This window comes from Tenrec ecaudatus, chromosome 10 (assembly GCF_050624435.1).
Source record: "Tenrec ecaudatus isolate mTenEca1 chromosome 10, mTenEca1.hap1, whole genome shotgun sequence".
Classification (NCBI taxonomy): Eukaryota; Metazoa; Chordata; class Mammalia; order Afrosoricida; family Tenrecidae; genus Tenrec; species Tenrec ecaudatus.
Window position 1 is genome coordinate 98,124,961 of NC_134539.1, and position 16,808 is coordinate 98,141,768.

Sequence of the window (16,808 nt, forward strand, 5' to 3'; positions counted from 1 at the left end):
CCATGCAGAGCTTGTCTGCTTAGCTTCCCTTCCTTTTATATGTCAGACTCTACTACCATTCTACCAAGAGCAGCTCGGCATTTCTGATGCACTACCACACTAACACGTTAATGTGAGCTGAAAGCAGGAACCACATTCGCATGTGGTGCCTGTAGATACTCTTCCAAGGAACAGATCATGTAACACAGTTTTAGATATCCACCCACCTACATCTAGTTTAGAGATGGGGGACTTTCTGAGAAAGGACAGTTAGGAAAAGTAGAGGTATGGGCGCCCTGACCTGACCCACTTTCCAAGGCCTTGCTCTGCCCCTGGCAGTCTCTGGCTCTCCTGCCGGTACATCTGCTGGTCCTTAAGTGATACAAGTGCCATTCTCCAACTATCAGTGTCATGTGCCAGCCACTCTTAAGAGCACAGGTGGACAATTGTGAATCTGGAAAACAATTGGTCTTGTCTCTCAGGCTTTGGCTGTGGCTTGATGCCAGAGCTTCTGTCCTGAGCAGTAAACCACCAAGAGACTCAAAGAGCAAAGGGCACAGTGCCTTTGAAATTTGCCATCTGGAGGTAGAACCAATTAATCAGTCCCTTCAAGCATTCTCAGTTAAGGAAGGATGAAGACAGAAGGTAGAAAAGCCAAACCAGTGCAGCAGCAGCACCCCCCCAAGTGACACATGTCTCAGACACTGGTTTCAACAATATACTGTGTCCCCAGAGCATCTCCTGACAGCGGAAGACCCTGTGGAGATATAAGCGAGAAAACCCTCGGAGGCACTCCCATTAGTGAAGCTTTCTGGCAATTCTCTGGGCAATGCTGTCAACTGATGTCAGGCAGAGTGACAGGAGTGTGGAAGTAGTTCAGGGACCCTCTGTTTTCAGTTCAAGGTCCTTCTGCTGGCGGTGCATGTGCACGTGGGGACAATGGGCTGTCGTTCTTTTCGCTCCTGGTGCTCACAAACACGGTGAGCCTACAGATCCAGCTGTTGGCACTCAGCCTTCTCTACCTAGATTTAATAATTGATTGCATATATCATCTTTGGTTTTTCTATGTGTGGTAGATCAAATTTGAACAAAGTTTAGGAAGTAAATTGAATGTTGGTGTTAATGAGCACACCACCAGTATTGCATGTGTGGGGTGTAACGAGGAGGGGGTGTCTAGGTTGACAGACTCATGTCCCAGGTGGTGAACCACACTTAAACAGACAGTTCTTGGCCACCTGTTGCAATGGTTCCTAAAACCAACAATCTTAACAGATGGTGTGCTTGTCTTGAGAAATTCCCTCAGCTTTGCTGACCACTTCAGTTCATGGAAAGAAAGAGTAGCACCTGGACAGGATGCCAAGTGTCAGCTCACAGATATCTTAAGTAGTGTTCTACAGGGACAGGATACCGTGTCTCTGTGTGTTATCAAAAACCTGCTATTAAGTCAGACGCAGACATGAGATCTCTCTTTAGAGAAGTGTATGCTGGCTCTAATTTTAATGACTACCCCCTCCTTTCCACATGAGTTAGTCAATGGTAGACAATAGAAAATGGAGATCAATCATGATTCAACCAAGGAGCCCTGGAATGCCCAAGATGTGTTGTTCATGGTCATCCAGATCGTAACATCCACTCTCTTTTTCTCACGGCTAAAGCAATTTGCATAAGTTTAAGGTGAGAACAACTGGGCCAGTTGATGTCCAAGACAATTTCTAGGATCTGCTGATGCTGAAGCTCAAATGAGTTTGGTCCTGTGAACCCTAGTGGACCATGGCTCCTGCCTGCTCCAACCATTACTTCATGCTTTTAGAGTAAGGTGACCAGATTTTAACATTGGTAAAGCGGGGCACCATTGATAAAACCCATATCCTGGTGAAATAGCCACATAGCAGCCGGAAACTGTATACCCTAGCTTGTCGTGCATTCTTTCAAAAAATCGGGGCTTTAAAAAAACACCACGGGATGCGGGAAAATTGTTAAAAATTGGGACGTCTGGTCACCTTATTTTAAAGCCACTACCCAGTTTGTTTACTTTACACAGGAAACAAGCCTGTTGTCTTGGGTCCCTAGTCTCTGTCAATAGGGCATCTGGCCAGAGATCTCTAGACATGCTTTCTCAACTGGCAAATCTCCTTAAAAGACCCACAGATAGAGACATCCATTGTAGAACAATCATTGCTCCCCAAGTACAGCCGTCCCACCGCATCTCTGGCCAGGATTAGGGGTTCTCGGATTTCTGCTCTTTTCGGGCCCTGGAAGCCATGAGGCGAAAGAAGAGCCCAGGAGCCAGAGTTCGGATGTAAGTGGCCAAAAGAGGGAGCAGGTCAGACAGGATCACATCTTTCTTCTTCTTTGCCACAGCAGCAAGGACATCTCGGGCCACCTCTGTAGGGCTCCTGCCCTGGGCTGTGGTTGTGTCCATAACTAAAATATACAGAACAAAACCAAAATGTAAACACGGACGTGGGCTAGTGGGACCGGGAGGTCTACTATTGCATTCCCCATCAAGTTCACATCACACAATATGGGAGGGAAGAGCCTGGGTCTATGCTTGAGAGCCTGGGCTTTCCCAATAGCAGCAAGGACCAAGACAATTAGACCAGGGAATCCCAGAATCTGAGTTTTACCAGAGAATCTGACTATTTGAAGTTCTAAGAAAAAGGTGAAGGCCAACCCATATGGAGTCTCTAGGAGGAAGCCCCTCATACCACATCTGAGGAGTTTTGGGGTCTTTCTTAGATAACTTTACCTATTGGAGCAGTTATTCCATAGGGCTTCAGGTCTACCCCCAAATTGGAGGGACCAAGGCCTGCATGTGCATATGAGCTCACTAAAAGCAAAAATGAAAAATGTAGGAGAGTACAAAGGACGAAGTTCCACATGCCATGGTTAACTGGTTAAGTTACAAGGAAGAATTCCTGATTCATTTTAGGTGTTAGACAGTTTGGGAGCCCGCACGAACAACCACCACTCATCTGTCATTTGTACTCCAGTGACTTACATGATGCTGGTAGTTGTGCCCCCTCTACTTCAAATACCAGCAGGGTCACTCAGGGGGAACAGGTTTCAATGGAGCTACCAGGCTTAAGAACTGACTTGGAAGTCTAGGATGTCAATTTTTCAGGTATTAGCACTAACATTTTTATGAAGTGTCAGAAGATGAGCCCCTTTGGTGGGAAAACACGGGGCACAACTCCAAATGACAAGCAACAGCTGCAAGCCTCCATTAATAATCACAAAGTGGACTATACCAAATACGAATCTGCGAAAAATTGGGATATACCAAGAATCTAGGAAAATTGGAAATGGCCAAAATTTTTTTTTCTAGTATTTAAAAAATGGCTTAAAGATTGATATCCTAATATAGTGAACTGAAGCAGACTGGTATTGACCATTTTGAATATGATTTGCTACATTAGGAATGATAGATTGAGAAAAATGGTATCACATTAATTGTCAAAAAGATTTGGAGATTTATATTGAACTATACTGTGACAGAATAAAAGCTATATGTCTACGAGGAAGTACAGTTAATACAACTATTACTCAAAATTATACCCCAACCAATAAAGCTAGTGATGAAGGAACTGAATTTTACAAACTTCAGTCTAAAATTGGTCAACATGCGATAAGATGCACTGATAATTATTTGGCAGTTGGAACCAAAGGGGAAGGGACAATAGTTGGAGAATATGGCCTTGATGATATAAATGAAGTTGGAGATCTCATGATAGAATATTTCAAGACCAATAACTTCTTACTGGCAAATACCTGTTCAACAATATAAATGGTGGCTATACATGTAGACTTTGCCAGATGGAATACACAGGGATCAAACTGACAATATCTGTGGGCAAAGGCAACGAAAAAGCTCAATATTAGCAGCCAAAACAAGGCCAGGGCTAACTGGAACAGATCATCAATTCTCATATGCAAATTCAAGTTGCAATTTGAACAACAACAACAACAACAAAAAGTCCACGAGAGCCAAACTATAACATTGAGTATATCCCACTTGACTTTTGAGAACATATTTGACTCACCAAACACCAATGACAGAAGACTTGATGAGCTGTTGTTGAATGAAATCAAGAACATCATAAACAAAACAAAAGGTCATTTAAGAGACTAAAGTGAATGTCAGAAGAAACTTGCTCTTGAAGATGGAGTACTTAAAACAAATGGAAGAAATTATAAAGTAAAAGAGCTGAAAAGAACATTTCAAAGGGCAGCTGGAGAAAATAAGAGTATTATAAAATGTGCAAAGACCTGGCCTTAGAAAACCAAAAGGGAAGAATACAACACATTCAGCATTATCTCAAGCTGAAAGAATTTAGGAACAAATTCAAGCTTTGAGTTACAATATTAGAGGGCTCCATGGCCAAAATGTTGAACGACACAGGAAGCATCGAAAGAAGATGGCAGGAAGGCAGAATCATTGAACCAAAAAAGAACTCGTTCAACCACTTAAGAGAGGAAGCATATCATCACGAACTGAGGGCACTAAAGACAACAGTCCAAGCTACAATGAGGGCATTAGTGAAAAACAAACTTGATGAAATACAATTGGAAACGTTTTCACAAGCTAATAAAGGCACTAGAAGCACAGAAGCATTTATGATAACCTGGCCAATCAGCTGTGTCCAACCCAAAGAAAGGTGACCCAACAGAATGTAAAATGATTGCACAGGATTATTAATATCCTATGCAAACAAAATTTTGCTGAAGACACTTCAACAATGGTTGCAGCAGTATAATGACAGGGAGCTGATAGAAATTCCAGCCATATTTAGAAGAAGACATAGTACGAGGAAAACCATAGCTGATTATCAGATGGATCTCGACTGAAAGCAGAGAATCCCAGAAAGGCATTCTCTGTGTTTTACTGACTATGCAAAGGCATTCAACTGTGGGTCCATAATCAACTGGATAACAATTAGGAAGAAGAATGGGAATTCCAGAACACTTCATTGTGCTCATGGGGAATCTATACCCACAGCAGTCATTTGAACAGAACAAAGGTTTAAAATCAATAAAAGTGAGTCTAAGAGTTGTATGCGTTCACCTGTCTGCTGAGCAAATAATTCGAGAAGTTGGACTATAAATCAGGAATGGAGAAAGGTTTATTAGCAGCCTGTGATACGCAGATTGCACACCTTGCTGAAATGAGGAAGACTTGAAGCACGTGTTGACGAAACTCAAAGACTGCAGCCTTCAGTATGGGTTGCAACTCAGTGGAAAGAAAACAAAATTCATAACCACTGGACCAATACACACAGTAACGAGAGAAAAAAACTGAAGTCAAGAATTTAATTTTACTTGGCTTCACAATCAATGCTCATTAAAGCAGAAATCAAGCGGCATTTTGCAAATCTGCTGCACTTCAAAGTAGCAAAGATGTCACTCTGAGGACTAATGTGCATCCCACCCAAGCCGTGGGAATTTTAGTAGCCTCGCACACATGTGAAACTTGAACAGTGAGTAAGAAAGACAGAAACATCGATGCATTTGGATTATGGTACTGGTCAAGAATACGACAAATCTGTCTTGGAAGAAGTTCAGCAATCATGCTCCTTAGAAGCAAGGATGGTGAGATTTCTCCTGAAGTACTTGTCAGGAGAGACCAGTCCCTGGAAAAGGACATCGTGCTCCATGAAATAGAGGGTCAGCGATAAAAAGGAAGATCCTCAACAAAGTGGATAGACACAGTGGCTGCAACAATGGTTTCAAGGTCAACAACTGTGAGAAAAGCACAATGTTCTGTTGTACCGTTGCTGAGTTGGAGCCAACTCATGGCATCTAAAACAAGGTTAATGACTAACGCGCCTTCTTCCCTAAAGGCCTGAGTTTTTCATCGAAGCCTGACCAGTTCTCACGTCAATGTGGTGCCTGAGCTGCCTCACCAATGTCTATTCTCACCTATTTGTTACTAGAGGATCACTGATTGCTACATATTTTTACATGCTGCCAGAGGGATTTTGAAAAACACCATCGTGGTCTAAGGCTATATGAACCTTTGTTGCCCCTATGTAACATTTAGTATGTGGAGAAGTACCTAAGAGAGGTGCACTTGCCAAATGTAGGCAGGGCTGTTTGGAGCACAAGGCTGGGGATGGTGGGACATGCAGACACACAAAGGAAGGGGCAGAGCCAGCACCCAAGTGTTGGCATGCACAGGTCAACTCTGATCTGAGTGGTAAGAACCTCCTGGTCTCTGCTGGACCTACATGCTGAGCTGGGTGTCTGCAGACCAGCGCAGATTTACTCTGAAGCCAGGGCAGAGACTCTTAAAGGTTTGCCCAACTCACCCAGATGACGGCCTTTGCTTAGGACTCCCAGGTAGGCATTTCTCAACACACAAGCCAGGGAACCTCTTGGGTCAAGAAACCTTTGTGAAGATGATCAACTTTAATCCTGATCCTAATGATCCTCCTTGACCACAGAATCTGGAGATGGATTACTTGATAGTTTTGCAGCATTTTGGCATACAGAGCTTTTTGTCTACCTCTCAACACTATTTCAAAAGCTGGATCAATGTTGCTTGGGCTAAAGGTGGCTCATAGTGGGAAAGTGAATGTTACTCAACAAGAAGGATGCCTTTTGCAACTAAGACCTATCAAGCAAAACTTAGAGGTTTAACAATCAGATTCTAAATGTTAGAGAGTAGAGACCCACTCAGGTAAGGGCAAAGCCTGGGTCACAGTGCTCGCAGGAAGGAGCGGGCCTCACCGCCATATCTGGAACCATCAGCAGTAATGGCGTTCAGGGAGAGGTTAGTGTGAATGTAGCCTGGGCTGATCACAGTCACATCAATTCCATGCTGCTCCATCTCTGCACGAAGACAGTCGAAGAATGCTTGGGTTGCATGCTTGGAGGCTGCATCTGCAAGGGGGTGTGGCCGAGAAAGGTGAGTGCTCCGAGGTGGGACACAGGTCTCGAACCTATACCCCCACTTTTACCCTTATTATAGCAAACTGGTGCTGCCTTCTTGCTTGTAATGGCGCCATGTCTTTACTCTTAGGAAACATACTATTGTCTCCTGTCTCCATCTTTCTCTCAGATGATTCATGGGAAAAAAAAGTAAAACAATTGGGAGTTCTTTGTACTGTTCCTATAATTTTGGGAATTATTCCAAATTAAAAGTTAACAACAAAACTTACGGCCTAAGGTGTGTCTGTTAAGTACTAGACCGCTAACTGGAAGGTTGGCAGTTCAAACTCACTAGCCGCCACTCCAGAAGATTTATACCCTCAGGGAACCCTGTGAATTGAAATTAACTCAATGGCAATAGGTTTGATTTTTGGGTTTCAGTAAAGCATAGGTCGCTGGGTGGTAAAAGTGGTTTGTGATCAGCTACTCAATTAAAGGTTGATGGTTCAAACTTACCCGGTGGCACTGAGAAAAACCTGGCACTCTGCCTCTGTATAAAGATTACAGCCAGGAAAACTCCACGGAGCAGTTCTATTCTGCTAACAATTATGGAGTAGCACTGACTCAATGGCAATGAGACTTTGGGGTTTGGGTAAACATTCAAATAGTACAAGTTGAAAGTTCTCCTGACTCAAATCTTACTCCTGAGTGAGATAACTTTTTTGTAAGTGTATGTGTCTGACACAGATGTATTTTATTATAGAAATGAGCCCACACGTTTCCCCTGCAGCTCCCCAGGCAGCCCCTGAAGACCCCCACACTGCTGTGCTGCCTATGACCTGTTAGGTTACTTTCCCAGTCAGAACTGGCTGTCCTGATTGCCACGATTGTGTCTATCTGCTGCCTAAATGGTTCTGCCAGAGTCCCCTGTATGTATGAGTGCATTTCAGCCAGTTTTCTGTGTGCCCTTCCTCTGACAAGACTACCAAGTGTGAGCATTGACCAGAATACCAGGGATTCCACCTCTGCATTCAATAGCAAGCACTCTGCCAGGAAAACAGAATGGTTATCTCATCTGACACCAATGCCCCCTCCTACTCGGGGAAACAATCAGTAGCTTTGAGAAGGGGCGTCCACCAACCAAAGGAAAAGGGAGAGATCAAAGACGTGGGGGTTGCCAGAGCACCACTTAGGCTCTGAGCTTGCTGTGAAGCCTCTTAGACACGGTGCCCTCAGGTTAGCTCACGGGGAGGAAATGGCTCCTATGGGACATAATTGCACAGGTGCAGCTCTCTTGGGGTCCTTCTTTGGGTTTTTAGGCTGTGGGGCCTTGGTTAGGCCGTGCTGATGACTGTCATGCCATGCCCTGTAGATAGGATTGCCACAGGCATTCCAGGGATTGTTCCCCAAACCACTGACCAGCATGTGTGGAGCACACCACTTTACACTTGCCCTCCAGGCAACATCAGGACAAAGCCTAAATTAAAGTGGAGTGTGAGAATAATTTCAACCTTATGGCGAAAACTAAAAGACTATGAACAGAACTGAACCAAAACCAAACTCAATGCCATTGAGTCGATGGCTGACTCATAGTGATCCTATATGACAGGGTAGAACTGCCCTCTGAGTTTCCAAGACTAAATCTTTATGGAAGTAGAAAGCCGGTCTTTTTCTAGATGAACAGTAGAGAAAAGATTGCTATCTTAGACCCAGATTTATTTATTACTAACATTTTACCACAGGCGGCCTGGTGGTGTAGTAGTTACAACCATCAGCCACTCTGTGGGAGAAAGAGGAGGCTTTCTACTTGTTTTAAAGAGCAGTCATGGAGATGCACAGGGCAATGAGCACTACAGCGCGCTGATCTGAGCTGTCCTGTGAGGCAGTCATACTAACTGTGAATTTCATCTTCTCAGTAAGGACCCTGAAGGGCAGGGAGGGTAAGAAATCTGCCTTGGAGCAAGGCCAACCAGAAAACAAACCCACAGCTGCTGAGTCCATTCCACTCAGTGACTTTATAGAAGACAGAGTAGAACTGCCTTGTAGGGTTTCCCAAAGCTGTCACTCTTCACTGGAGCGCATTGCAGCATCTCTCTCTCTGACCGTGCCCTGCTGGGTTGGCACCGAGTCTGTGCCACCGTGCCACCAGGCTTTTCCCTCGGCCACACAGCTCTTCTCAAAGAATGAGCCAGCACTGATGCCTGAAAGAAAGTGTAATCGCCCCATTTCCTGTTTAGATGATGGGATATAGCAGGGAGGGAGTATCTCTAGCCACCGTCATTACAGCCCTCAATAGGCAGGGCTGAGCAGCATCTGGAAGTAGATATGGCTGTGATGAATTGTTAAATCCTCACAGAGTGGAAGAAATGCATTCCCAGGACAAGTTTTGTAATTACCTTCAATATCTCAGAAACAATTCCAGAATCTCCGTGCTGGTGAGCACAGTGGTGTACAGACATGATGCTACTTCACCCAATTCTTGCTCAAGCCTCCTCTCAGTTGTGCAGGGGAGAATGTGAACTGGAAATCAATTTGGCAGTTTAATTTTTGAGTCTGACCCAGTATTTCCTAAGGGAGCATTTGTGAACTTTATGTCATTGAAGCCCTGGAGGAGTACCCGAGAAAGAAGCCTTAGGGAGGGTTCAGCATAGCACATCGCTGTTCATATGGTCAGAGGCCCCATGGAAGAAACCCTCCATTCATCAGGAGGAAATGACTACAAAGCAAAGGTCATATCCCTTCAGCTCCAAATGGTGAGTCAGATCCACTGTGCTGATATACTCTGAGAAGCTATGGGTAGAGTGAGCAAACTACAAAACATAATGCTATTTTTCCTTATTATATGCGGGAGAGGGCATTTGTCCACAAGTAGTAACTAGTCATATCTAATACATATGTGATAATGATAACACCAGCAGCTGTGCATTATAGGAGGTGCCTGGTGTGGTTCCACACACTGTACTCATAATACAGCTCATTAATTTTTCCCATGCCTTCCGAGTTGGTCATTTGAACCATCCGCACTGCAAATGAGACCTGGGGTACAGAGAGGGGGGCACTGGTCCAGGGCTGCACAGAGTGAAGAGAGGAGCTGAGCTTTTCAGTCAGGTTTTGTCTCTGGGGCTCATATTCTGTGTGGTGTACTTCCTTTAGTAAACATAAAAAAACAAAACAGCCAACCAAACAAGAAAACCAGGGGGAAGTACTCACAGGCCGATCGAAAAGGTATGCTGATTTTGCCCTGGATACTGCTGATCACGACAATGTGGCCTTGTTTCTTCTCAATCATAGAGGGCAGAAGTGCTAATAAAAGAAGGCTAGGCTTTAGAGGGGCATTCCCTGTGGTCAGTGGCTCCTGCTGCCAAGCAGCTGGTGCTATTTACTGAGTAATGAAGCCCTTCAGCATGGCGAATGTGCTCCACTGGAACTCCGAAGTCCCTACGCCTAGCATTCTGTAGGCAGGGACCTTTCCACAGCAGCTTATGTCCCAGCCCCTCCCCTGACTGTAGTCTGCGGGATATGCAGACGGCATGGAGGCGACACTGTAGATGAAAATATCACTATGAGACTGAGTCTTAGAGCTATAAAGCAACAAGACAATGTAAATAAATGGACCGAAAAGCAACCATCCCAGTTCTAAGGACAATACCCACTTGGAGGTAAAATAGAGGGCAGGGACCACGGCCTTACGCTGGAGAGTCCAAGTCAACAGTAGCACTCAACAGGGATTGCCCCACCCTTTAGAAACCCTAAATAATTTACCTTTTGTTAGAGCGACTGGGCCAAAGTAGTTTGTCTCCATCACTTTCTTGTCCACCTCTGTGCTGGTGTCCTTAATGGCGCCACGGTAGCTGATCCCAGCATTGTTGATCAGAATGTCCACATGGCCAAAGCACTGTAGAATCCTGGCTGCTGCTGCAACAATGGCATTGGGGTCTGCCAGGTCAAAGGCCACTATGCACGGCTTATATACCTTTATCTGGTTAGTCAAACACAACAGACACCAAATTTACCTTCTGGGTATAGGGGTCCTGGAAGTGGCCACTGAGCATGGATGAAAGGCTGAATAGTGCCCATGCCCAATCCAGGAAGCTTCTCTGCCAGAAAATATCCAGGCACCACGAACTAGCCACAACCCCCGTTAGCGACACAACTGAACACAGGATTCACATAGATAGAGCTTACGTGATGTGTACAGAAGGCGCCCTGACCCAGCAGGGTCCCTACACTTAACAGCACACAGTAGAAAAGCGGGGGCCTGCTTAAGATAGGTAATGAGACCAGCTTTGACATATTCTCTACGTGTCAGGCACTGGGACACAGCGGGAAATAGACATACATAGTTATTGCTGTCCAGAGGCTCATGGTGCTCAAGTATAGACTCTAATTATAAAGAAAGCCAAAGGAAGGGCAGGTGTGAGCAAAACTAAACACCGAGTACTCTGAGATGAGAAGGGTTAGCTAGGCAAGTGGGAGGTGCAGGGCTACTCCACAGAGGAAGCTTCCCAATGCCAGTAAGTAGTAGCCAGGATTTCAACCTAGAGGGCACTGCCAGGGACCTGGGGCCTCTGGTACTTCCATTTGCATGGCTGGTACAGGCCAAGGGGAACCAGATTGCTAGCTCACCTTCGTGGTGCAAGAAGTAGCAAAGTCTCTGGTGAGCTCATCCAGGGCTTCCTTATTACGGCCGCAGAGCACCAGCTTAGCGCCTGCAGCGTGGAAGACTTTGGCGCATTCTAAAAGCAGAGAAAAGAATGCTTACTGCCGAGCAAATGTGCCTTCTCTCATATGGGGCAGCTGAGCCTACTGTATACTTCAGAGCCGACATGTGTGAACCTTCTAGAGACCGGCAAGGCTCCAGGACAGCTGTTCTCATGCTGCCCTTAGAACGCTCCATCACAAGACCAAGGGGAAAGCAGAGTTGAACACTCTAGTATTGTGCTCATGGTGACTTTATTAAACCTTGAACATTCTTATAAGCATTCACTTGATCCTACAACTGAGCCTGGTAGTGCCCATGGCTCCTACACCTGGTCTGTAAGGCCTGAACTCTAGCAACCTGCAGGCTATTTCCCAGGTCACCTAGTGCAGGAGGCACATATGTGTGGGGTTCTGGAGGGGACTACAGAGCATTGTCCTGCGAAGGAGCAGGTCTTAAGGAGTCACAACTTTAGTTCAGTGTAGCCAGAGTGCTTCTGGCAGTGCATACAGAATAAGTGACCATCTGATGGCCATGGGCACATACAATTGCACAGAATGTTGGGGGGCCTAAGAGGAAGGGCTTGGGGAGGGAAAGAAAATGAGAACAAATTATCATGAAGTCTGCCAATGGAGGTCCCTGCAACATTCCAGATAAGAAGCGATGAGAACTAGAACCATAGCAGGGTGATTCAGAAGCCAACTGGGGGCAAGCAAAAGATCCAACAGAAAGGTTCTGGGGTCACTTGTGAATTAGCCACAGTTCATGGCCGCGCTATGTAAAAACCAGGCCTTTTCTCCATTTTATCTCCTGGTCTGGGTTTTCCCTATAGCTGTGAGCTGCTCTGGGCTTAGCCACAGGTCAGTGTAGGCCTCCGGTTACCTCTTAGCTCTGGGGTCAAAACTACTGGGGAAGGGCTGTGGTCAGAGGATGCTCACCTTGTCAATCTAACCCCTATTGCTGGGGCCTGTTAATAAACATCACTATGGAAGCATTGTTTTTGTATTTCTAAGCTGCCTTTAATAAACGTTCTAAAAGCGAACTACCAGTGAATATCAACATGTGTAAGTATAAAGAGACACTGTCTATCCTCACCCTGAGGTCTTACATAAAGCACCTCATTGTAAAGCATCTCAGAAGAAAGGCCTGGCAATCTACTTCCATACCACTAGTCATTAAGAACCCTATGGAGCAGTTCCAGTCTGACGCACGTGGGTTTGCCCTGGGGTCTCATTGACCAACCACAACATGTGGGAAAGCTGCCAGTGAATCTTGGTGGTCCGAGTGTCTTGGTTATCACATAGGGCTTGGCCCACCTTGAAGCCAGGCCAAGAGCAGAGAGGGTCGAACGCCTAGCCAGTAGCATAACCCTTGAGAATAGCTGTCCCAAGATCTGATGAGAGGCCAACGTTCACCTGCGACTTTGTGTAACATTCACAGAGGCATGCCTGTGAACCCTCTTTCCCCAAAGCCTTCCCTCGCTCTTCCCTCCATTGCCATGTGCCCTCGAGCCTTGTGTGGTGGCACAATCAGGCTGCTACTGGCTCTTGGGCCAGCCTACCTTCACTTGGTAGCTCTGACTTGGCTTTGAGACCTGAAGATTGAGTTCTTGAATCAGAGAGGTGTGGAGCTGAATCTTGGCTAGGCCCTTTTGAGTCAGAAGTCATGCCTTCTTTGAATCTCAGCTGTGAAAACTGAGCTAGTACTTCATATGTAGTGCCAAAACATGTAGTGAAATAGAAAAACACTGCCCGTCTCTGCCTTTCTCCACCACTATCTTACAGACATCTCCACCAGAAGTCTTTAGCGAAGGGGGTCCTCCTAGCCATCTGTCTGTCTTGCCATGTGGCACACAGGAGATGAGCAATAATGGGCTGAACAATCACCCCCAAAGACTTAGCATGCAGGTGATCCAAGGTGCCTCCTGGCCTTTCTTCCCAGGAGCAGATCTCTGTGCACCAGCAAGCTGCAGAGGGGTGTCAGTGAATTTGTGGAAGGGACAGGGATCCCACATACCATGCCGTGTTTGCCTCCAGAGTATGTATGGGGAGACAGACAGATGTGCCCAGCTCTTGAATGGGGCCTCCAGACTGGGCCTGGGTCCCAGGACATATGTTCACTGGAGGGCGGCCCCACAGAAGCCCTTGTCAGGAACAGCTGAGTTCCACTGCTTGGTCTACAACTGTTGAGGCTGTGCTGTGGCAATGGTCACCACATGGTCTGAGCCCATGGAAGGGGTGGGAACAGTGCACACTCAGGACAGACAGGCAAGCTCTAGGAAAATCCTGTCTGCTTGACCCTTGTAGAGTTAAAAGCACTATCTTGATTAGTCACTCGTATTTGAAAACTGGACTTTTCCCATGGGAAAATCCCATTTCGATAGTCGGCTGGAACTGAGCAGGGGATCCCATAGGAGGGACAGAGTATCTCCAGGTGTGACTGTCTGCATTGTTTTCTAATACTAACAGTGGCAGGGGCCATTGGTCAGTGCACTTAAGCGGTTTGTTTTTCAGTTACATAGACAACAGGTCGTATTGCCTATCCCCACACTACCCAGGCTGTCCCGCTTATAAGCCCTTCCAGCCACTGTGGGCATCAAAGCTGGGGCACCCTTAGGACCCACCTTTGCCGAGCCCAGAGGTAGCACCCGTGATGACCACAACAGAGTCCTTCAGGTAAGCTTTCATGCGTATCTGCTGCAGCAGCTTGAAAAGGCTGAAGATACCCACAAAGCCACAGAACAGAGGTAGGAGGGCCATAGATGTGATTAGGTTCATGACCTGTATTTTCAGGAAGACTCCTCCTGGAAGAACAAAAGTCATATGTATATGTATATATATATATATAAGTGACAAGATAGGATCAAGCTATCCAATGAGCCCAGGCTCACTGTCCCCTTCAGGTTACCTGTGCTCTGTGCCAGGTATTTTATCTCCCAACTTACGTGGGGACACCCAGCAGCCCAGCCCTAGACTTCAGGATACCCTCAAAGGCATATAGTGTGTCCCAGAATATGCTGAGGCTGGTGGTGTGTTTGGAGCTCAGCACCAATAAGCAAGCACAACAGAAGGTAAGTGGTGGGTCAGTGCTTGCCTGAGTCTCCCTCAGAGATCAGTGAGGAGAACTTAGGTAATGCATATTTATGAAACGATGCAAGGGAAAAGAAAAATACAATTGCTCACACGTTCACTCCGAGCTGAAGCCATAGAGGGATGGATCCTATGCAGGGATGGATCAAAATGGTGGCCCACAGATGCACCATATCCACAGGGTCTCACAGTGCCCAAAGGAAACCTGGTGCAGGATATGGAACCACTCTTTACCAAGACGAGGTACAGGCTCAGGCTATTAACATAGCTCCTTGCTGAGCCCAGTGGCCCGCCCTCCATCAGAGTGTGTACAACAGTACAGCTCTCGCCTCCATTCTCTTAGCTGCCTAACCACCCGGACGGGCCCAGAGCTACAGCTAACAGGGCGATATACACAGATAAGAGCCTCGTTAGTGAGGTTCCCGTTCATGTTCTCTAACTCTAAAGGAAACGCCTCTTAGGGCCACCTGACAAGGGGGTGAAGTTTACTAGACAAAAGTCCACCTGGCCCACCCCCAGGGCATCCTTAAAGGGCTGTAAGCCAGACTGAATGAAGTTTGACATGAGTCATCAGGTGAGAATAACTGTATGAAATCCTCATCCATCTCACTGCCCACTCTTTGTCTCCTTAACCCAGATTGTTTAAAGAAACTGCCTGACTCCTTTCCCAAGCCTTTCCCATGCGTTCACCTGTCACAGTAGTCCTGAAGTTCACCCTCAGGTGGGCTGTCCTGTTGGCAAGCTAAATTGCCCATTGCAGGATACTCTGGTTCTAGCTTGACTGGGCAAGTTGACTTGTTTAGACTCTGATTCAGTATATCTGAGGTATAAATGCAAACAATCAGCAAGGAGTGGAACCCTGCTTGAGGAATTCTGTAATCCCAGAGACCAGCGGTGGGGGCCCTGCTCACAGTGCCTACCTATCCTTGTGGGCCAGCACTGTGGTGCTCACACACCGAGGGTAACTTGACCCATCAGGTCCTATAGCTAGAAGTCATTCTGTATACTTGGGCTCATGGAGACCAGAGCCCTTATCGTCAGTCCCATTTGAGACCTGCCTCTGGAGGCTATGGGGGCCAGTGACTTACTGGTAGTCCAGTAAAGCAATGGCTCTGTTTACAGAGGTGATCTTAAGCCAGCCTGGCTGGATCTGTAGGCTCAACCACTAGCCAGCTTGAGGAAGTACACTAACTTTTGTTGGATTTCAGTATTCCAATCTCTATAAAGTCTAAAGGGCCTGACTGTAGCCCACAGGAAATCTGTTAGGGAGCACAGTTAAAGTGACATGCAAGCAGTGCCTGGCTCGGGGAAAAGCTCAGTAACATGAGCGGCCGACATGATTCAAGACAGCTGTGACTTCTAGCTTAGGACACTGTTAAACAGCAAAGTGACTTCCAAGGCTACCTGGAAGACTTCCTGAAAATCAGTTTCTTTTCCAAAAGAAAATCCATTAAATGTATAGCTTAATGAATTTCATTTTGTGTCTTCAGAAACCTTTTAGTGAAAAATTTTAAAAAGTCATTTTATTGGGGGCTCATACAACTCATCACAATCCACACATCCGTGTCAAGCACATTTTTACATTTGCTTCCCTCATCATTCTCAAAACATCTGCTGTCCACTTGAGCCCTTGGTATCAGCTCATTTTCTCCCCTCCCTCCCTTATGAACCCTTGATAATTTATAAATAATTATTATTTTGTCATACTTTACACTGTCTTACGTCTCCCTTCACCCACCTTTCTGTTGTCTGTCCTCCAGGGAGGAGGTTATATGAAGATCCTTGTAATCGGTTCCCCTTTCTCCCCCACCTTTCCTACACCCTCCTGTAGTTAAATTTTTAAGTAGAAAAATGAAAAACACTTGATAAAAAAATTTCAAGACCCTATGATTAAAGTTTGTACAAAAAACTGGCCGGGACATCTGTTAAGATGGGAACTGGAAAAAAGAAAAGGTGGTAACTAGGCAGATCATTTATAACAAAGACATGACTCTGGGAGATGGGCAATGGGAAGGTGGGTGAGGGGAGACGCCGGGCAGTGTAAGATAAGATAAAATAATTATTTATAAACTATTAAGGGGGAAGGGGGAGCGGGGAGGGAGGGGAAAAAAAAGGCAAGCTGATTCCAGGAACCCAAGTGGAAGGCGAATTTTGAGAATGACGAGGGCAAT

General features: G+C 45.9%; 1 protein-coding gene across 2 annotated transcripts in view; it reads right to left on the bottom strand.

Annotated features, from left to right (window-relative positions):
• Nucleotides 1-1,443: 1,443 nt before the first annotated feature.
• The window catches only part of DHRS7B (dehydrogenase/reductase 7B), a 40,150-nt gene continuing 24,785 nt past the window's right edge, over nt 1,444-16,808 (bottom strand). The window contains exons 2-7 of one of the 2 annotated variants that reach the window (XM_075561053.1): nt 14,172-14,351; nt 11,476-11,585; nt 10,612-10,828; nt 10,060-10,152; nt 6,709-6,861; nt 1,444-2,403 (exon numbers count right to left, since the gene is read on the bottom strand). In XM_075561053.1, the coding sequence (XP_075417168.1) occupies nt 2,198-2,403; nt 6,709-6,861; nt 10,060-10,152; nt 10,612-10,828; nt 11,476-11,585; nt 14,172-14,325 (933 nt within the window). In that variant the 5' untranslated portion in view covers nt 14,326-14,351 and the 3' untranslated portion in view covers nt 1,444-2,197. The remainder of the gene's footprint in view (nt 2,404-6,708; nt 6,862-10,059; nt 10,153-10,611; nt 10,829-11,475; nt 11,586-14,171; nt 14,352-16,808) is intronic. The other variant, XM_075561054.1, reaches the window with a different exon arrangement.